Source organism: Leguminivora glycinivorella, chromosome 1 (assembly GCF_023078275.1).
Source record: "Leguminivora glycinivorella isolate SPB_JAAS2020 chromosome 1, LegGlyc_1.1, whole genome shotgun sequence".
In the NCBI taxonomy this organism is placed as follows: Eukaryota; Metazoa; Arthropoda; class Insecta; order Lepidoptera; family Tortricidae; genus Leguminivora; species Leguminivora glycinivorella.
The window spans coordinates 10,850,288-10,873,235 of record NC_062971.1 but is presented as its reverse complement, the minus strand read 5'-3'; the positions used below and the strand labels follow the sequence as shown (position 1 = coordinate 10,873,235).

At 36.8% G+C, this 22,948-nt stretch overlaps 1 protein-coding gene across 1 annotated transcript; it reads right to left on the bottom strand.

Annotated features, from left to right (window-relative positions):
• Positions 1-520: 520 nt before the first annotated feature.
• Positions 521-22,496, bottom strand: LOC125228504 (neuronal PAS domain-containing protein 4-like). Its single transcript, XM_048133094.1, has 11 exons — positions 22,167-22,496; positions 9,421-9,602; positions 8,546-8,619; positions 8,371-8,460; positions 8,103-8,291; positions 7,641-7,825; positions 6,605-6,711; positions 4,697-4,847; positions 3,228-3,539; positions 2,291-2,439; positions 521-1,533 (listed from the first exon to the last, which is right to left on the bottom strand). The coding sequence occupies exons 1-11, from the start codon at positions 22,175-22,177 to the stop codon at positions 1,361-1,363; spliced, it is 1,623 nt and encodes a 540-aa protein (XP_047989051.1). The 5' UTR covers positions 22,178-22,496; the 3' UTR covers positions 521-1,360.
• Between the last annotated feature and the right edge of the window lie 452 nt (positions 22,497-22,948).

Sequence of the window (22,948 nt, the reverse complement as noted above, 5' to 3'; positions counted from 1 at the left end):
ATGGCATTTCTCCGACGCCAAACGAAAGCGATACGCCGCTGGCTCTGTCGCGCCAATACGCAAGCGCGATAGAGATAGATATCTACTAGCGCTTCGTTTCGTGAGCGTTTCGTGAGCGATTGTGCCATTCGGCTAGCCACCCAGGTATCTTTGTATAATGGTTAATCGGGCACTGGTGCCGTGTTACATCTATTAAGAGGTCCGAAGACTTGTTTCTTAATGTAATGGGCTGTATTAGGCATTCAAATGATTCTTGAAACTGTGAAATAGATGCATGCGCCTACCTAGTGAGAATGTATTGGGTAACAGGATTATGGGGGCCTTGACTTAATATTAAGTAGGTAATTAAGATGTTCCCTATGTTGGTGGTCGTATATAAGAGGCAGTTATTTAGTCAAATTTCTTTCTTACGCATTACCATAAAGGAGCGTCTCTGATTATTTGCATCTCCTTATCATTGAAACTTCAACGAAATTAAAGGTTTAGTAGGTACACAACATTCAATAAAACGGCATTGGCAATTCAATTTTTTTAATTTTATTTTCTTAATATTATCATACGATATTTTACATAACTTATTTACTATCTACGATTGGATATGTACAAAATAGTTGTTTAAATAACGTAACATATTTACAAAATACAATAACTAAATTTTCCTTTGGAATGCACAGATATTTGGACGGAACCATTTCCATTGCTTACGCTATAATAAATGCTTACCTTACATTTATGAAGATTTTCTACTATTTAAATATTAATAAATACATAAAATACTGTTTATTTAACTTCGATTGATCGAAGGTAAAACTGAGATTGCACATTTGTTTTGCACTATAAAGTGTAAGTGCAGACAACATTTTTAAAAAATCGATAAGTAGGTACCTACGTTACATTTTTTGTAAAATATGCCTGTTACATTTTTTCAGATATGTATGGATTGGCAGTTTAATACCGCAAAAAATGCTTAAAACCTTATTTAAAAATGTGTATTTCCCTCAATAAGCTCTGTTTTATTTTACCTATATTCTTTTCGTACGGTACGTTACGTGTGTTTAATATTTTATGTTTTATTATCAACCTTCAAATGCACAGAAAAACATAAATGCAATTCGCATTTGGACATTGAAAAATTTTAAAGTTCGGGTCATTACATTAGATGAAAATACAAGTTGATATAAAAAAAATAGACATTATATTTGTTCCACAAAAATGGACGGCCCCTATAAGGGCTGTGACTGCGACGAGGTTTTACATAAAATCGAGGCCTTTGACTTCTTTTCAATTGTTAAACACTGTTTTAATCCTCACACCTATTTACTTATAACATATTAAGAGCTAAGCTTAGACTTGGCTAGACTTAAGTGACCATGGCCCGTTCGGGTGGCACGACGTGGTTGTAGCTGAAGCGCTGGTACTCTGGGGCTTTGAGGGTGTCGGACCAGGGCGGGCTGGGGTTCCACCGGTCCATGCCGTCCGTGTCCAAGGCCAGGGGAGCAAGACGCATCCGCTTTGGACTGGGATATTCCATGCCTGCGACAAATAAGTAAATTGTTACAAAATTGTAAAAAGAGAATTACGTGGTGGCAACGATTTTGATAGCCCCGCCTGTGCAAGGGTTAAGTCGCCAGAATGTCATAGGATGTTGAGGTTTACCCTAAAATCGCTGCCTGCTTGGTGTAACTATTTTTTTTGAGGTTGTTTGTGAATATTGTGATGTTAGGCATCACTTATTTGCGGCGAGAAAATTAATAATCTAATAATCTTAGTTCAGAGGTCTCATCGAAGTAATTAAAACCTGACCTGAGAAATATGTGACTACGCGCCATGATACGGAATTTCATTAGAACTGTTTTCTTCATACTAAACCACACCTCGGACACTGGCGATCAAATATATGAAAGAGGCGCGGTCCTATTATAGCACACATTCTAAGCTCGTGTAGGTGAACGCGTACTAAACTTGTATGAGTGAGATATGACAGGTCGACTGGTCGCGTTTTTGACAGGCGGCATCTGTGAGGTAACCGAGAGGGGTTGGGCGGCACTTTCAGCGGGGAGCGGGAGTGGCCATACTGTACGATATTACTCTTTATTATACTGTGACTAAACAGTGCCATCTTGACAACAGTCATATATTTCTGATCCATTGAGACTAATTATTTTTTTAAACTTTTCAGTTTGTAAGCCATACATGTTACTCGTATATAACGATCGATAATAATCACGCTGTGAGCAAAATTATATCAATGTGCGGATTAACGTGTTCTCCAAAACAAAACTGTACGCACCTTCTATAGCAGTACTCGTGCACGGCTCCTGCACGTGGTAGCCGACTCGGGGGTACTGCTCGTAATACTCTCGCTTGCCGGGGTGCGGGTACGTGTACATATTGCTGTTCACCACGATCTCCGGCGAAGGGTCGTAGTGGAGGGGAGATCTGCCAAAAAGGAGGTTCGCTATTATTGGCTGCTTGTGATTCACCAAATCAAAATATGAGGAAAAGGTATGTACGTGAAAACTTTAAGAAAAAAAAGCTCTTTCAAGTGGCGGTCAACCTGTGAGTGGTCAAATTGAAAAACAGTGAACTGGCGCCCTGTTAAATAGATTCTGTCTGCTATTCCGATAAGCATATAATAAGTTTATTCATAGATACAATTTGGAAGTGCCCGTTAATAAGAAACTGCGCAACAGCATCAATAACATGAACGCGAGATCTTTAGGATATATTTTTTAAGTTGACGTTTTCATATTTGGTTTACACTTAGTTGGACAATTTTACTAATGCGGTTGAAATTAGTAGAAGCTGTTTAAATATAGATCTTATGACGGTGTTGTTAATGAAGTGTCTTGAGGTTTGGAACGCATGCGCAAGTTGGGATTGAAGGTATACAATAAATATGGTAATGAAAGATGTCAAATTACGCGGCTGGCTGAGTGGCCGTGCGCTTGCGATGGCGGGGTGATGATTTTCATATTTATTTCTCGGCTGTGACATGACAGATACAAATTGTCCGAAGTGACCTTGAATTGGTTTTTGTTTTTTTAACCAAATGTATTCATTATTGAATGAATATTAAGAAAGAGAGTCAAACAGAGGGTCGGATATTATAATTACGAAGATGCAAAAATATTTTGTGTACAAACAAGATTTCCAATAAATCATTATTGACAGCATCAAATAAATTCTAATAAAGTGTTTTCTTTAATACATTAAACTTTTCGTACCTTTCTTCACTTATCGTAGACTGCGGGGAGTGAGTAGAATAGTCAACTGGCCCTCTTTCTGAATATGCCCTCTCACAGCCACTGAAATCTTCAACCATCTTCTGCGGCACGTATGAGGAGACGTGATACCCTGGATACTCCACTTCTTGGTTTTCTACATAAGGGTAGGCTTCTTGATACGCGTCCTGATATGTGTTCTCTCTTCTAAAGAACTTTTGGCACCTGGGGTCTAAGACTCCGCAGGGTTGGTTCTGGTAGCCGTAGTATTGGTATAGCCACGAGTTTGCAAGCATTATCGAAGCTTCCTCTTCACTGCAGATGAAAAGAATTAGAATTAGTGCCTACAATGTTTATAAAAAAATAACTAATATAGTGAAAAAGAAATATAAGTAGTTAGTGCACGTTGGTAAACCAAATTAGTATGAAGCAAGGATTATTTATATAGGATTTACATACTTCATACTGCAAATCGCACCTCGATTTTTTAGCGCCACCTGTTAAATACTATCATAACTACACTGATGATGCCTATTTATTTTCTTCAAAATGTGTATTGACGTGTTATCATGATTTTAAAATAAAGAAATATGTCATTTGTTCTTATTAATAACCACAAAATTAAAATTTTGAAAAACCCCCGATCGCGACATAGTGGAACGATTTTCATGAAACATGGCTAAGAACACTCCCGACTAACTCAGCTTTCAAACAAAAAAAACTAAATCAAAATCGGTTCATCCGTTCGGGAGCTACGATGCCACAGACAGACACACACACAGACAGACAAACAGACAGACAGACGGACAGACAGACAGACAGACAGACAGACAGACAGACGGACAGACAGACAGACACGTCAAACTTATAACACCCCTTCGTTTTTGCGTCGGGGGTTAAAAATAAAAACACGCAAAAATATTTGGGGAAAAATATGAATTTGGCGCATCTAGTTTTAAGCCTAAAAGGCCCATACATTTCAGGGGTACGCTTTTTTGTATGGGCTTTGTCAGTCCAGGATTAAATCGTGCTTGGTATGAAGGTACAGTATGGTGTGACAGAATATAGGTAATGTCTAATGCATTGATGACACAACTTTTAAAACTTATTTGAGTTCGACCTAAAAGTATCAGGCGTGGATGTGTAGCAATCTCTCAATTATAAGTGCCACATACAATTAAATATTACTTTTAAGACAGACAGAAAGACAATTCTGTGCCTATTCCTGGGTTGATAAATAACATTGTAACAAGCGTTTATTTCCTCGTTGAAAAGGCAAAGAACGGCGAAGTATCAAAGTAGGGCGAAAATGGTTACTATTGATTCTTACCTTAGCACTTGGTTAGTGGCGACGATGAACTGCCTCGGGGCGTCGGCGGCGTCCTTGACCTGCAGCATGGTGTGCGCCCGCAGGAACTGCCCGCTGCGCTGCTGCAGCTTAACCAGCAGGATGTAGCACTTGTCCTTCTTACCTTAACACCTGGTTAGTGGCGACGATGAACTGCCTCGGGGCGTCGGCGGCGTCCTTGACCTGCAGCACGGTGTGCGTCCACAGGAACTGCCCGCTGCGCTGCTGCAGCTTCACCAGCAGGATGCAGCATTTGTCCTGCTCCGATTGGGTTACTGTGAGGAAGACGGATCGGTTTCGTTATCGTTATATGACGATTGATATACATGTCGGAGCCGGTGACTCTACGAAAGCATCAGGGGCCTGGCACCAGCTCCATGGTGAGCGGAAACGGTGGGCATATCACGCACACAAGTCCAATAAATGTTTATGCAATAAATGATGTAACTGGTAACGAATATTACTAAATCACAACGTCAATTAATTAAGTTCCAAATCACAAAGAAATCACACCAAGTCAATAAAAGCTTTAACATCACCAAGTTATCAGAAACGGAAACGAATCCGTGGGTCAAGTGGTACAAGTCGGTACTTAAAGCGCACGCGTAATCTCACGGCACGGTTATGGGATAGGGCGCTGTCGCGCGTCTATATTCAACCATGTCCCAAACCTTAATGCCCTCTTGGCACCTCAAGGAATGCTTATAATAAACAACTAATTTCATTACGTACCACAACAGACCCACGGCTACGTTCGGCGGTGTTTATAATATCCGCCCCGTCTCAAAGAACAACGATATCACTGTGACAATTCCGCTAATGCTGTTAATCTAAACATTGGACCAGGAATGTGGGCCACCTTCACGGGCCTCAGCCACTATAGGGTTACAGGTGCCTTGCACCGACACGGCGATCCTGACTGTCACACGTCCCAGTGTGCCCAATAAAATCACAGGCTTTCAAAAGAAGTACAATTTTAATCACTCAATCTGCTCGGCTATCCTGTCATCAAGTCACAAAGAGTTCTATGACAGAAAGTTAAGTTCCCAAAATCAATGCCACAACTTATAATCCAGTTGTCAATAGTATCAAAACCAATATTCACACAAAGCACAGATCAGAAACAGCCCAAAATTGAATTTCACAAATTCGACCCAAATCAATTGTCTCAACATCAGTTCATCACGTCACCATTAATGGCCACACGCCAAAACAAACCATAAAGCAACCGTAATCCTCCTGCTTGTCACTACCACCGCGCAGTCTCCGTACCAGCTACACTGGGTTAGGAATATAACCTACGGCTACAGCTAGCAACCAAGGCAGTAGATAACGTTGCAAAACACAATGCCAACCATGTGACATCAAAACTCAGAAACACGGCATCCATGTGTATCATCACACCTCGCCGACACGGGCTGATCCTGACTGTTCACTACTTTCATCAACAGATGATCATTAACCATATTTCATGAGAACGTAACAATCTGGCATCGTAGCGCCACATCGCACGCACCTATTAGTGCATATTTTGTTGTTTTCAATGCACAAAATCAATCATGAGTCATCAAACCTATCATGAGTTATAAATGTTGTTGTTGTTGTAAAGCTAACATCTAGAGTTCATAGCTGATGAGGCTTCTGTACAAGTATAATCGCACACTTATGTTATTGCTTATAGAAACGGTACACGAATGGGTCCTTTTAGTATTTCTGTTGAAGCAAAATACAAGAGCCAGAGATTTTTAACAATTAATTAGATTAGAAAGTTTTAAAGTGTAGTAATGCCCGTATTGTTGGGTATGTTTTGAACTTTCGATATCTGAATCGAATTCTTTGGATTCGATACATCAGCTGGCCATGGATGAGGTAGGTATTTTGGTCCATTTGGCAGAGCGCTGCAGTATGGATCCAATGGCCACCGAGAAGCAGGAGCAGTTTTATAAATTTACTGAGTAATCCCAAAAAGACAAACTTTCTGAAGTTTTTTACTATCTTCTTCTATGATAAAAAAAGATGTGCGGTTACTTACTTAGTCTATGTTTACTTTGTGCTTCTCGTAAACTGTCCCAGTGTAGTAGCTGATACCACGAAACGTCAACTAATTCTGATTTCTTCCAGCCTAAGTACCATTCGCCACTGAAACAATGTAATCGAAATTATTGTAGATGTTGAGGCGAGGAATGTAAACTATAAAAGGAGAAATAAATGTCTTCACCAACATTGCACTCTATAACTTATTCAAAAATATTTCTTGACAAGTTAACATATTAAATATATGAGGCGGAGTGCAGCGTTAGGTAACTTGTATTTAAGTTAACCCTTCTCCTTCTCCCGTAATCACCGTGATTGGATGTACCTATTGCCAAGGTATGACTGCACAGCGGCAGGTACGACACGAAGTGCCCTCGCACTAGCACTACCTGGTCCCACAAACATAGCTTACTTGGCGTCGATGTGCAGTATCTTCAAGTCCATGGTGTGCAGCGTGGTGAAGACGTTGGTGGCGCCGTGCACGACGCACTCGCGCGTCTCGGGCATGGCGAGCGGCGTGCACGCCGCCAGGAACACCGGCTCGTTGCGGCTGCGCAGCGGCAGGTACGACCGAAGTGCCCTCGCACTAGCACTACCTGGTCCCACTAACATAGCTTACTTGGCGTCGATGTGCAGTATCTTCATGTCCATGGTATGCAGCGTGGTGAAGACGTTGGTGGCGCCGTGCACGACGCACTCGCGCGTCTCGGGCATGGCGAGCGGCGTGCACGCCGCCAGGAACACCGGCTCGTTGCGGCTGCGCAGCGGCAGGTACGACCGAAGTGCCCTCGCACTAGCACTACCTGGTCCCACTAACATAGCTTACTTGGCGTCGATGTGCAGTATCTTCATGTCCATGGTGTGCAGCGTGGTGAAGACGTTGGTGGCGCCGTGCACGACGCACTCGCGGGTCTCGGGAATGGCGAGCGGCGTGCACGCCGCCAGGAACACCGGCTCGTTGCGGCTGCGCAGCGGCAGGTACGACACGAAGTGCCCTCGCACTAGCACTACCTGGTCCCACTAACATAGCTTACTTGGCGTCGATGTGCAGTATCTTCATGTCCATGGTGTGCAGCGTGGTGAAGACGTTGGTGGCGCCGTGCACGACGCACTCGCGCGTCTCGGGCATGGCGAGCGGCGTGCACGCCGCCAGGAACACCGGCTCGTTGCGGCTGCACAGCGGCAGGTACGACACGAAGTGCCCTCGCACTAATGCTACCTGTCATCAAGGGACAAACAAAAAATTACGATTTGCATCAAAGAGTTTTTTACGTGCTTTTAGATCGTGAGAAGATTTTAAGCGTGGCTAAAATTTTAATATTTTTTTACGAGGTCAAAATTATCTTCGATAGAATTGAATATATATGTATATGTCGTGAAAAAACCAAAGAGAGGAATTCAACATGCTTAGTGCAAAATTGGGAAGCACTTACCTACTTCAAACATACCTACCTATTTTTTGAAAGTTGCTAATTTAGATTGAAATGTAAACTTACTTTTTGATCTCCAAATCTCATTTGTCTTCTCGCGTTTCTTGAAACGTTCATTCTACAGAAGAAATGCCTATTCTTTGGTACGTTTTCAGTCTCTCCATTGTTCCCTCTATTCAGTTCAGTTTGAACAGTCTGGTGATCTTGTCTATCTATAATGTCGTATACGCTATCCCCGTGTATTAATAAATCTTCCTGAAAATTAAGTTGACGTTAGTAAAAACAGTTATGTAGATAAGTATCGCTAAAATGTTTCAGTGAAAAAGTTGCTGACCATAGAGTGTCCCAGGTACTCCGCTGCATTTTCCGATATGTACAACAATTTCCCGTTTTGTGTCATCATCATCATAAAGCCGTTCATTGCCTGAAAAACATTGTAAGTAAATGTCAATACTGACTTTTATGGTTTCACGTTAAACGCTCATAAAACTTGAAAAAGTAAAATATACCTTTGAAAATCCAATATTAGGTGTTGGTGTAGCCTGCTCTTGATACTCATAGCTGAAGTCGTGACTTTTAAACACTAAAACGGAAAGAAAGACGTTATTATGGGTAAAGTTATAGCAACTGGAGATAAGATAGTGGCCTAAATGCATGTTAAACGTCTTAATATGCCTTGTCGTGACTGAAGGTGAGCTGACAAACTTTTGGGAGACGTTTTCAGAATGTGCCCGAGATTTTGGGATAAATACGTGATGGGCTTACGAAGTTTTTTAGTGGGAAAGAAGGGAAATTTTATAACAATATGGGTGCGATCTTTATCTGGGGTGGATGTTACAGTCAACATTTTCACGACTCGTACTTTTGTAGTCCTGATGGAATGGAGGCGGTATATACTTTTACTTAATTATACAAATGGATAGAAAGTAGTTGTTTACTTAAGTATATTGTGTACCAGAAATAAAAGTTGTTGTCACCTGTCACCTCAGTGTCTCAATGTAAATAGGTATAGGTAATACAAAGAAACATTTTTACATCTCCATTCTTGTTTGACCGCTTTTGCGTAAGGAGTTCGTGGTGCATGTGATGTGGATGAGGTATTCAATTGCCAATTTTGCTTTTGGGTATCTTAATTTAGATTTAGAGGGTAAAATATATTTCGATACTGTATCTACTTAACTAGAAGCTTAGTAAGTATAAAAAGGCATGCATTTAGAAACTGTTAGGTATTACAGCCCGACAACAAATTATGAATACACTGAAATATAAAATCAATATTTGCTATAAAACGCGACGAAACTAGTATGTTGCAATTTCTTGTCGAACTGTATACTTATCGAACTCCTGATATTGCATGGACTGAAAGTGGTATGTGGTTTGTTACCTTGTTGGAAGTAGTTCATCTTCCGCACGTAGACACAGACGAGGGCCATGAGCTGCAGCTGCGACAGGCGCTGGCGGGTGGAGGGCGGCAGCGGCAGCAGGTCGCGCAGGTTGGAGATCTCCGCGTTGATCAGGTCGCGCCGCATCTTGCTGGCGCCTTTTGTGGACTTTGTTGGCTCGAAACTAAACAAAAAACAATCAGTGATTGATTGTTTTCTCACGATTTTACTGAACGAATGCGTGTAGGTATAAAAAGGGTGAAAAAGATTGATTTCAGTACGTTAATTTTGTATTGAATATTGAGTTTTGTAATGTTACCTACTTTTGTTTCTCAATTATTACATTCTAAATTAATAATCTTGAATTTCAAACCTAAAAGTTAATTAAAATTCATTAAAAAAACAATAAAACATGCGGCACAGACTCATGAATTGACGACCGACGGATATAATGAAATTTAAAGGGCTACTTTTTCACTACGGAATACTAAAGAACTTACGGGGTACTACCCCTAGCATGAAATAAAGGTCAATGACCATTATGTGCTCATCGTTAGAAGTTAAAGGAACTACCGCGTGTCTATGTTAATGCGATCTTCAGAGAGCGCCGCTACACCTGTCCGGAACACAGTATCCGCACATTGTCTACAAATCCTAGAAAAACAACTTGTCTTTTTATTTAGAATCACATTATGAAAGATGAAATGCCTATTGCATTATAAAGAAAGGTGGACGGGTATTTTTATACCGATATTCGCCATATAAGATTATATTAAATTGAAGTAAGTAGGCAATATAATTAAATTAAAATAAATGTATGCAATACACTATTTCCGTATTCAACATGATAATTATAATACCTGATAATATTGTAATGGTCGAAAAATAATTGTAATCTTTTGCTTTCATTCGCGTAGTCTAGTTTTGCGCTTCAGGCAACCCTTAGTAGGTAACGGCAAGTTAGTTGCCGTCGTAGGCGTCACCTTTTTGTTTCTTATAAAATGCGTTATTAATTCACATATAATAGGTAATGGTATACTAGTACTTAGCCGATAAGATGTTTTCCATCTTTTGTAAAACATTTTTTTTGAAAAATCCTAGGTATTTAATATTGCCTATCTTGATTTTATTAATTTCATGACTTTTAGATTCTAAACAAACTTATTTGAAAACTTCTACAAAGTTTCAGTACAAAAATGGGTACCTACTTTATAGCATTCATGGACATACTTACATGTAACAAAAATATTGACGTTTTGTAACTTTGCAATTACAAGAGAATAAAAAAATGTAGCTTGAAAAAACCACGATCGTACATTACATACCTACTTGCCAAATTTTAAATTGAAGCCTAAAGCTTAAGACAAGCTTAAGATACGGTAGGGGTCAATTCTCCATACAAACGCTCTCGACTATTTCCTCCCTGGTTTTTGAAGATAGAGCAATGATTTTTTCAACACAGATTGTTATTATTTTGATCTGTGTCGGACCGTTTTGATTTTTTTGATATTCTGCTTTTTAAAGACTCTAGAGCCAATCAAAAATTTCCATAAACGGCCTTTTTCATTGTGGCGCAAAAAAAAGTGTGATACTTAAGATTGGTAACAATTAACCAAAAAATCTAAACGGTCCGACATAGATTATTTCATTGTTATTCAGGTTCTCAAATTTCGTTCCGATTTTAAAGATTTTTTTGAAATATCTTTTGACTGAGTTGTTCTTAATGGACAATTTTTTTTCGATAAATCTAACACTTGTATATTTAACTAAAATTCCCAAGTTGAAAGGGCCTTTCTATTTTAGCATTTTCGCTACCGTATCCTCTTAAAGGATTAACTTTTTTTAGTTTAGGCGTTTATTTGTGACAAAGATTGTTAATGTAAAGGAATTATAACCGGAAATATCCACTGTAATCAAAATATTTTCTGTACCTCACTGACTCGTTTAATCCAACGAGAATTTCTACAAGAATTTTTCCGCTTAATTTTAGTCTCATTTCAAGCATTCCAACTGGCATGAATGCGCTAATGTATCAGAATTTTCACGGTCCCTAACCGAGCGTGTCGCGAGCACGTTTGACGCACGTAAGGAATGCCGCTTTTTGTAACGCAGTGCGTAAACGATTACCATGTTACGACGCATTCTTGATTTGATATCACTAAAAACTTACGCATCAATTTGATGACTTGATTTATTGTAAAATTTAAGTGCTGGAATTTCCTTAGTACATGTACGTATTGTTCTTATGATTCAAATAACTTTATGGTAAAGGAAGGAAATGAAGGATGTACTTTTTCTGCCTCAAAAACTTATTATTATTTAATTTAAGTTTATATTTAACACTGTGAACTAGTACACTTATTCAAATTAAAGCGACCTAATAAGTTTTCTAGATGCTTATAAATTAAAAAAAACCGGCCAAGAGAGTGTCGGGCCACGCTCAGTATAGGGTTCCGTAGTTTTCCTTATTTTTTTCAAAAACTACTGAACCTATAAAGTTCAAAACAATTTTCCTAGAAAGTATTTATAAAGTTCTACTTTTGTGATTTTTTTCATATTTTTTAAACATATGGTTCAAAAGTTAGAGGGGGGGGGGGGGGGGGACGCACTTTTTTTTCCTTTAGGAGCGATTATTTCCGAAAACATTAACACTATCAAAAAACGATCTTAGTAAACCCTTATTCATTTTTAAATACCTATCCAACAATATATCACACGTTGGGGTTGGAATGAAAAAATATCAGCCCCCACTTTACATGTAGGGGGGGTACCCTAATAAAACATTTTTTTCCATTTTTAGGGTTCCGTACCAACAAGGTACAACAGGTACCCTTATGGTGCGACTCTGTCCGTCTGTCTGTCCGTCTATCACATTGTTAAATATCTCGAGAACTACTTATGCTATCGATATGAAATTTGGAATAGTTATAAACATTGTGAACCTCTACAACTTGAAAGTTTCTTTTTTTAAATTAATTAATATAAATGATAGAAGGTGTTTATTGTACCTGTATTTTTTAACAAAATAACAATGAAATTACCTGCTTTCAAATAGAGGCAAAATGGTTAAAATCGGTTCACGCAATAAACAATTATTCCATAAAAATCATCTTCCATACTAGCTCGCGCGCATTAGTTTACTCAATTTGCCGATAGATGTCGCTGTACGTTGATCGCTCATTTCCTACATCGCGTTTTTCCTGATATGATGAGGTCAGTTCAGGAGCATCCTTGCGACATGTCGTAAGTCGTAAACTATTGAAGTCGAATAGTCTTGATTTTATTTGGACGTTGTCTAACAATAAAATTGTATATTAAAATATTACTTGTTATGTGGGAAATTGAGTCTTGAGGGATTTAGTCAAATCTGTAGAGTTCTATGAATAACATTTTGATGATTCAACTATTGAAAGTTTGTACGGAACCCTCGGTGAGCGAGTCCGACTCGCACTTGACCGGTTTTATTTATTTTTGCACTTTGTTGGCGTGATTGATATACATATTGGTACCAAATTTCAGCTTTCTAGTGCTAACGGTTACTGAGATTATCCGCGGACGGACGGACGGACGGACGGACGGACGGACGGACGGACGGACGGACGGACGGACGGACGGACGGACGGACGGACAGACAGACATGGCGAAACTATAAGGGTTCCTAGTTGACTACGGAACCCTAAAAATGATCTAAATACTATACAGAGTGGGGCTTGTAACAAAGGCGAAGAATTGAACTGTAGGCTATTCTCCTTATACTGATCAACATTTGTTCAGTGACTTTTAAAAATTATGAAGTCTTTAAATTTTTAATTTTTCATACAAAATAAATATTAGCTTCAATGTACGCCATTATTGTTGTCATTGACGTTGTCTGTCACACTTTAGACTTAACAGAATTCGCAATACATTACCTCTTAGAAAAAACTTTCAAGGGTGATAAAAATCAAAATACAAGTTATTTTTAAAAGTCGCCGAACAAATGTTGATCAGTATAAGGAGAATAGCCTAGAGTTCAATTCTTCGCCTTTGTTACAGGCCCCACTCTGTATATTGGCACTGAAAATGTTAGTACCAAGCAAACAACTTCGCTTACAAAAACTTCATTACACTTTTACAAATTAATGATAACCTCCAAAAACATTAACTACAAAAATAAACAACATAACTCAATATAAAATCTCAAACAAATTAATAACCCGGCACCGAAGGCACCAATCATCCCATGTTTTCCCACAATCATATTAGTCGGTAAAAAACCTAATCACTCAAATAAGAAGTCGTCCACTTTAAAGGTAAATATCGTAACTTTCAACCCGGGGCACATTCTATTATGGCTTTTATTCCTTCATTGGAAATTTTAATTTGGATTAACCTTGGTAAAAATACACTTTTGTTTTAAGCGGTCATGAATTAAGAGTAATAAGTTAAAAACCGAATGTTAACTAATTTTGAACTGTATTTATTTGGTATTTTCGTCTGTAATTTATTAAGCTTCGTACAAATTCTGGGGTAGTATAGTGTGGTGGCGATGTTGGAAGGACTCCCAGGTGAGATGAAAGCGCCGCGCGCCGCGTGTTAACATGCCGCCCGCACCGGAACACTACTTCCCATAAGGATAACCGCATTTATATTCGGCTGACATGCTCATCGGTCACTATTAAATCTGTTACGTTATAAATATTTGGCAGTACATATATCACTTTCTAGTTCCGCAATTTTGAGGAATGTGTGTTTTTGATATTTATTATTATTTTCATCTGTGAATATAAGTAGGTATGGCTTTTAAATCATATAAAGCGTGTGTATTCCATACGGGCGAATATCTTAATAACGATTAGTAATTCGGACCTAAGGAGCCTAACTACATGGTTTTTTTTAATAGATGAGATTTTTTTTTTCATACATACCTAATAAAGCGCGCAATGTATTATGTCCACATCAATTAGCGTACCTACCTAAACGTCATTACGACATGACGTTTATGTCATGTCAAATTAAGTTAAACGGCGTACATTGCTGCTTGGCTAGATTTCAAACATGAATTACTCTTAGTTAATAACACTTTTTAATCCTATACGATTCGTTTTATCAGATACTACGAGTATAACCAGGCCCCGTAGCCGAATGGCATTTCTCCGACGCCAAACGAAAGCGATACGCCGCTGGCTCTGTCGCGCCAATATGCAAGCGCGATAGAGATAGATATCTACTAGCGCTTCGTTTCGTGAGCGTTTCGTGAGCGATTGTGCCATTCGGCTAGCCACCCTGATACTTTATTCGCCCGTATGAAATCCACACGCTGTGTAGAAATAGAGTATACTGTACACTTACTGCGCTCCAGACATCATTCATAATAATCTAGTTTAACATTGCAAATAATTGAAATAATGTACTTTTAGTTAAAAGATAATCAAATAAGAATGTTAAATTCCACGCCAGTCGACAATTTAGAAAGGAAAAACAAAACAAACCAAAAAGTTTTTTATATTCTGAAAATATTCATTCTATCCATAATTTGTGTATCGAGACATACCTGGGCCATTTTTTTCAAAGTTGTCCACCTCACTTTTTTTGTAACATGGGTATTTTTTACGTATTATATTTACCTATATTTTTTGAACGGTACAGATTATATTTAAAAAGATGCTATTAAACTTAAGGTACAGCGGGGCAAATCTCGACTGGGGGGCAAATGTAACTAATCCATTTTTTCCATTATTACACTATATGCTGTTGAGTTCTACATATATCCACTGAACACGCCTACCATATATAACCGGTGAACACTCTATTTAATAAAAATTGTAGCCTTGTTCTAAAAAGTAGTCCAGTTACATTTGCCCCCCAGTCGAGATTTGCCCCGCTGTACCTTATTATAATTATGATCGTGTCTAGTTGTAAGTACCTGGATATTGGCATGTACTAATGTTTATTTTCTAGAGCGAACTAATTAATATGTTTGTTGGTCTGTGTAGTATGTAGGTAGTGTGTACCCTCCGCCAGGGCGAGGCGAGGCGTGACTGCCTCGTTTGCGCCGCCGCTGTGGGTTTAACCACTTAATAAACTCTGACGACATTTAAAAATATCGGAAATACACATATTCAAAATAGCCTTCAAAGCTGTCTAATAGGTATCTACTTGGTAGATACATTTCTGCCATAGAATTGATAATGATATCTCCTAAGAAAACAAAATCACTCCACAATCTAAAACTGATGACAGTGATGACTATGTATAATGTAAACTATATTGCTTGATACATTATTTTGCATTTATAAACATTTGTATGATTGTTCAGTTATTCTATTTCTGGTAAAATTAAAAAAAATACTTGATTCGTTTTAAGCTTTACACTACTTAAAACACGCGTTTCTTCTAATGATAAGGTTATCATACGGTTATTTAATACGCTACTAGGTAGTAGCGTATTAAATATTCTAGATAATAATTATTTTTATTTAGCTGTAATTATGAGTTATTAAGAATATGTATAAGAATCCATAAAAGATATACAATATTTTTTTCTGTAACATTGTACTTTTGCTAATATTGTTTTATTCTCTACATGTACGTGAGCTTTAGGGTTTACTGACGATTGGCCAAAAAACGTTTCCCAAAGTTTCACATCCCAAACTATTATTCCCAAATTATCATTTCCCAAATAAACGTTTGGCAAAACAACTTATCGCAAATTGACATTTAGCAAAACTTTTTTTGGCAAGTATTTGTTTCCCAAAATATTTACTTGGTCAAATTTCATTTTACCAAATATTATTTAGTCAAAGGTATTGTTAGGCAAAATTTCCATTTCCCAATATATTGTAATTAAATGGTGCACTGGAAATTTGTTTGTTAATTTTATACTATGTGTCCAAGATTTGTGTGAAATAATGTGTATGTCGTACCTACTTTTTTCCTCCGGCTGCAAATGTCAAGGATGACAATTTCTTACATGTCCGGATACATTCTATTAATAAGAAACCTTATATTTCAAGACCATTATGTTCTATTAATTTTTAATTACTTTAAAACGCCATTTGCTCACTGTCAACCTAACACGCTCCTCCTCGCTTCGCTCGTCGTCGCACCTAAACTGACCCTGTCACACACAAGTTTTCTGTTACAATACTAATAAAATTATTACATTACATTTATGCCTTGTAATATTTATTGTCAAACGTGGTTTTGCATGGTGTAATTTGTAGAAACATTTTTTGACAAAAAAATAGTTGACAAAATAATTTTGTCCAGTAATATTAATTTGACAAAAATAAAGTTGAGCAAACTTTTCGTGTCCAATCCAACTGAAGCCTTGGGAATAAAACTGAAATTATCATTTGACAATTTTAAGTTAAATTTGGCAAAAAAATCTTCGGTAAATTAAATTAATCCCGTAGAAATGAAAATGCAAATGCCTAAATATTTTCGAAATTTGCGATGTGAAATTTTGACCAAACATGTTTTTGGGATATAAGTTTTGCCATTAAAAACGTTTGCGAAATAAAGTTTTGACTAAATAAAATTTGACTAAGTAAAATTGTGCCAAATGATAATTTGACCAAACAAAATCATTGCGAAACATACCTTTGCCAAACAATACTTTGGGAAATGAAACTATTGCGAAATGATTATTGGGAAATGAAATTTGACGAAACGTTTTTTGGCGAATTGGCAGGACACCGAGCTTTAGACAAATGTTTATCAATCAATCAATCAAAATATTCTTTATTCAAATAGGCTTACAATAAGCACTTTTAAATTGTCAACAGTGTACAATATTCATCTTATTCTAAATATCAGAGCAATTTATTGGTGCAATAAACAATATTGTTTTAAAACTACATTGATTTAATAAAATGATATCAATCTAAATTGTATAAAAAAATACTAGTATAAAAACTTCTAGAATAAATTCTAAATGTCAAAAAAATTGTATAAAAATACATTGAATTATCAATAATTATCATCATTAATAAGCTATATAATTAATGGTTTTCAACAATACTTGTATCCCATGGTGTTTCATCATTCATGTAGTCTTGTGTGCTGTAGTAGGCTTTAGAGATCAGTATACGCTTTACATAATGTTTAAATCGATTAAAAGACAGTTCAGTGATGGCATTAGGAAGTTTGTTATAAAATCTTACACAATTACCCATGAATGATTTTTTAATTTTATGGAGCCGAGTGAAGGGCACTGCAAGCTTATGCTTATTTCTAGTGTTTATATTATGTACATCACAGTTTTTCTTAAATTTACAAATGTTTTTATGTACATACATAATATTCTCATAAATATATTGACAATGCACTGTCATTATATTAATGTCCTTAAACTTATCTCTAAGTGAGTCTCTATGGTTCATTTTGTATATTGCTCGAATAGCCCTCTTCTGCAGAACAAATATGGTATTTATCTCTGAAGCACTGCCCCATAGTAAAATACCATATGACATAATGCTGTGAAAGTAACTAAAATAAACTAATCGAGCTGTTTCCACGTCTGTTAACTGACGGATCTTGCTCACTGCAAATGCTGCAGAGCTCAGTCTATTCGAGAGGGTAGCAATATGGGGACCCCACTGAAGTTTAGAATCTAAAGTTATGCCAAGAAAAACTGTACTATCTACCAGTTCCAATTCCTCATCCTTCACAACGACACTTGCTTGTTCATTTTTAGCATTACTCGTTACAAACTTAATACATTTAGTCTTTTTCTCATTTAACAATAAGTTATTAACACTAAACCAATTAACTACTTCGGAAATAGCATTGTTTACATTTTCACAAGTTTGTTGCTGACGTTTGACTTTGAAAATAAGGGAAGTATCATCTGCAAACAATACTATATCATGGTGGGTCTTTACAAGATATGGCAGGTCATTAATGTAGATAAGGAACAGGAAAGGCCCCAATATTGATCCCTGCGGTACACCCATAGAGACTAGTGACCCCGGTGAGCGCTGTCCATTCACGTCGACCCTTTGTATTCTATCGTGTAAGTAAGATTTGACTAAATTCAGTGCCGATCCTCGCACTCCATAGTAGTGCAATTTCCTGATCAGTGTTTCATGACAGACGCAATCGAAAGCCTTAGATAAATCACAGAAGATACCCAAGGCATCCTGTGACTCCTCCCAGGCATCGAAAATCTGTTTGATTAGCTCAACACCAGCGTCGGTTGTTGAGCGACCCCGTGTAAAACCAAATTGTTTATTGTGCATTAGATTATTGATGTTAAAATGTTGCAATAGCTGAAATAACACTAACTTTTCAAAAATTTTGCTGAATGTCGGTAACACTGATATCGGTCTAAAATTAGTGGGATCGGATGTGCTACCAGATTTAAATAATGGAATGACTTTACTGTGTTTCATAAGATCAGGAAACTCACCACAATCAACACTGTTATTAAAAATAACTACCAAGTCAGGCGCTACAATTTCTATTAAAGATTTAACACCATGGACAGAGACTCCCCAGAGGTCACAAGTTTTTTTAACATTAATTGATTGAAATGCCTTAATTATATCTGAGGTACTAACATGTTCAAATACAAGGTCTCTACTACATTCTGTGACATTATCTTCTAACAATGTAACGGCAGATGCGGGTGATGAATTTAAGTGCCTAGTTGTGAAAACTGGTATATCAGTGAAGAACTTTTCAAATTCTGTTGCTACTTCTAAATTGGAATCTACAATTTTGCCATCAATTTTTAATTTCAGTTCATTTGTTCTTTGCTTTGACCGACCAGTCTCCACGTTAATTACTTTCCACGTTGCTTTAATTATATCGGAACTACTTTTAATTTTCTTGCTTAAATAATTACGTTTAGCGGTATGACAATCTAATTTAAACTGTTTCGAAAATTGTTTGACATGTTCTTTAAATTCATCACTCGTATTAAACCGCCGTTCCTCATACAAGGCATACAATGCACGTCTTCGTTGATGTAACTCTGCAGTTGCCCACTCACTAAAAACTGATGCATCACTAACCGTGACCGTTTTTGTTGTAAATATCGTATTATAATTTTCCATATATGTGTGAAAGAATGAATTATACATATCATTAGGACTCATGTTTGGAGACAGAACGGGTAGCGCCTGAACTAAACTCTGTTTCATTCTTTCCACGCGGTCCGAGGTTACTGGTACAAAAGTTATCTGTTTTTTCCAGGTATTTTTCCTAGCAGCTTCAAATACCATTAATTGACCTAAATGGTCGGACTCTAAATTGCTGATTACATTTTTTGTAATAGGAAAAATATCTGTGAAAATATTATCTATACAGGTTGCACTAGTAGCAGTCACTCTAGTAGGCTCCATAAAAATGTGGTTCAGATTACATGATTTGAAAAATTCAACAGCCTACAACTTAATGTCGAATTTTCTAAAATATTTACATTAAAGTCGCCGCAAATAAGTAATTTCTTGCTGGAAGGCGATATTTTCAGTAGCACAGATTCCATTATGCTTTCAAATAATTCAAAATTACTTAATGGCGGCCTATACACGCACACAACAATAAATTGCTCCAATTCTACTGCACTTAGTTCTATAGTCCGTTCAACAGACATGGACACAATATCCTTGCGTTCCTTAAATTTTAACTGATTATTTATTATAATTAACGACCCACCATGTATGGAACTATGCCTGGTGAACGAACTTCCTACCTGGTGATTAATAAATTGAGGCATTAATTCATTATTTTTTAACCAGTGTTCAGTAATACATAAAATATCTATATAAAAATCCTTCATAAAAAGTTCAATTTGTAAATCTTAATTTGTAAATTTGTAAATTTTAATTTTTAATATTAATATGAATAATTTTAATTTTAAAAACAAGATAAGAATATAAAGTAGGTATCTAAGTACCTAAATAATACTTCTGCATTAATCTATAAATATTGAACCCGAAATTTTGTGAGTCCTATAAGTAAAATAAACCTATCTACTGATACCTGAAATATTACGTATTTGGTAAACATATTTCCATACAAGGTTATATATCTCAAGGCGCAATATATATTTAGCACTTAGGTAATAATACGGCAGCAAGTGTGCTAAAAACAGAGTATTGCTACTGATGGGCGCTTCGTTTTTTATATATTTGGATTTATCTAGTTTATATGAAGTGTTTCATAATTATGGAAAGTTAATAAAAAAAAATGAATTCATAAATTCATGTAGTTTCATTTAAATTCCACTATCATGACCCGCTTTAAAATGCTGGGATAACGCAAGGAATAAATAATAAGAGAAAGAAGAAGTTTAAATAATTTTCCTAGCGAAATGCCCATTTATTTATTTTAGGCGAAAGTAACAAATTGTATACTTACAGCACTTCTAAACGATACATTTTTGACATACTTTCAATTCTTATATGAAAAGCTTCTGAGCTTTTCATGATAAAGACAATATGGTATGATCTTATTTTTCTGTTTTCATAAAGATTTTTGTAACATAGAGAAATAAGCCCCCCTGAAAAGACACACCGCAATAACTCTGCAGAATTTGTCTAATTGTTTTTAAAGAATAACTACGTAATCAGAAATTACTTGTGGAAGTGGTAAAATCTCGGCTCAGTGCGAGTTCACCGCCATAATGCCATATTGCAATTTGCATTTGTTATTCAAGGTGCATCGTATACACTGTGCATTAATAACAATACAAGTGATTATTGCACTCTGCTTGCATAATAAATTAATTATTGTTATAATTTCATTTCGGGACGAATTCGGATTGTTTCTTTCATGTATTAGGTGATTGCAAGTAGCGTGATTGTAATATTATAGTATAAGTATGTTACACAACGCGGGTCGCAAAATAACTGGCAGGACCTTATTTTGTGAAGTCAAAAGAGCGTGTCGCATACTTCTGAGGTATTTGAAGGATTGCATATTATTGGAAACTTTTTATAACAAAAATGAAGTGTAATTAAGGATAAAATATTTCGCAAATTATCTAGTCGAAATAGATGAGCTTTACTAAGCTTTTTACATTACTTTACATAGTATATTATTATATATACCTGCTTTCTCTAATATTTACCCGTGAGATAAAACTCTATCAAAGTTAGATAAGTATTTATTCCCCATATTCCAAATACATGTTATGTAAAAGCGATGAATTAGTTTAGGTATTATTTTAATTACATATTATAATTAAAACAATAATAATAGAACACCTAGTAGTTACAAATTATAATTACAAATACACTTTATTGTAAACTGAAACGTTTTGACGACAGATTCATGACGTTTAACACTTGTGATGTTGGGACTTGAACAAAAATATATTAATACTGTAGGTATATACATATAGGTACCTAGAAAGTACCCAAGACTGGAATATAATAGTATAACATTTTATACATAGCAACCCTATCGTCCGACGCTGCGCACGTGCGGCTCGTTTCTTTGTTAGAACTTTGTAGGCATTTAAAAGGCGGCATTTCGTGAACATCAAAGCAGTGGGCCTTCTGTACTTGTACTATTATATATTCTGTGGTTTAACTCAAGTTTTTCAGGGAAGGGGGAGCAACTGCGTATACGCTTCCCTGCTTTATGAAACTGAAATATTTTCAAACACTTTCTGTATGCAATAGTATATAATTATTTATCTAAATCTAAATTATATAAAAACTTACATTAAGTTTAATGTTAGTATTATAAAATTAAAGGTAGTAATTATTAAATTATTGAGTTAATTATTTATGCTATTTTGTAAGTAACTTACCTTAAGAACATTTTGAAGCGATGAGTAAACTGGGTAATATGAAGGTACTAGAATACACTTATGCACAATTATTATAATTAATCATTGTTATGCCAATTGTAAAAAAAAAACACGACCACACAGTTCGGATGATCAAGCCTTAATGATTGCTCAATAAAATCGTCAACCCTTTTCCACAAAATAAAAATCACTAAACGTCATAATCCGTTCATAAAATAAACGATAAAACGCACGTGCCGTCCATAGTAAACACGTATGCAACCTCACAGCGCGACGTCACTACACACTGTAAAAAACTATTTTAAATTTCCAAGTTAAATGATAGCGCGTCAATATATGCGTAAGCTTTTTATTAGAATAAGATTAAGGCTCGCTCCTAAGCTCCGATACCGCCGTGCGCCAGCGCATCGGAACAGCGACTATAAAAAGCCTCCACCAAACCTCTCTTTCCCGCGAGCCTTATTTTCTTTTTGTTGAAAAAACGCGCCCGCGCCTAACGAGTCCCTTCGGGTGGAGGGGAACTTCCAATTTCAAAACTGTTCCAACTTTTGCCTTGTCATTTTGAAAAAGGAACTATCATTTAATTTTGAAGTGAAAAAAGTAAACGCTCGCGACGACTTTATTTTCGAGCGTTCCGAGTGCATTGAAGGAGGATGGGTATAGTTCTGTCCGTCGCGTTTTTCCGCGGAGCCGTCGTTTGTTTCGCGCGAAAGAAATGGAAAGAGCGGTTCGTTACCAGCGTTACTTGAGATTAATGAGTTCGAAAGAGACGTAGGTAATGG

Bases quoted from the DNA above. Each gene is read 5' to 3' on its own strand.
- LOC125228504 (XM_048133094.1), bottom strand. The intron at 6,712-7,640 runs GTAAGCTATGTT...ACATTGTTTCAG, and splicing joins ATACTGCACATCGACGCCAA to TGGCGAATGGTACTTAGGCT. The intron at 4,848-6,604 runs GTAAGTAACCGC...TCTTCCTCACAG, and splicing joins ACAAAGTAAACATAGACTAA to TAACCCAATCGGAGCAGGAC.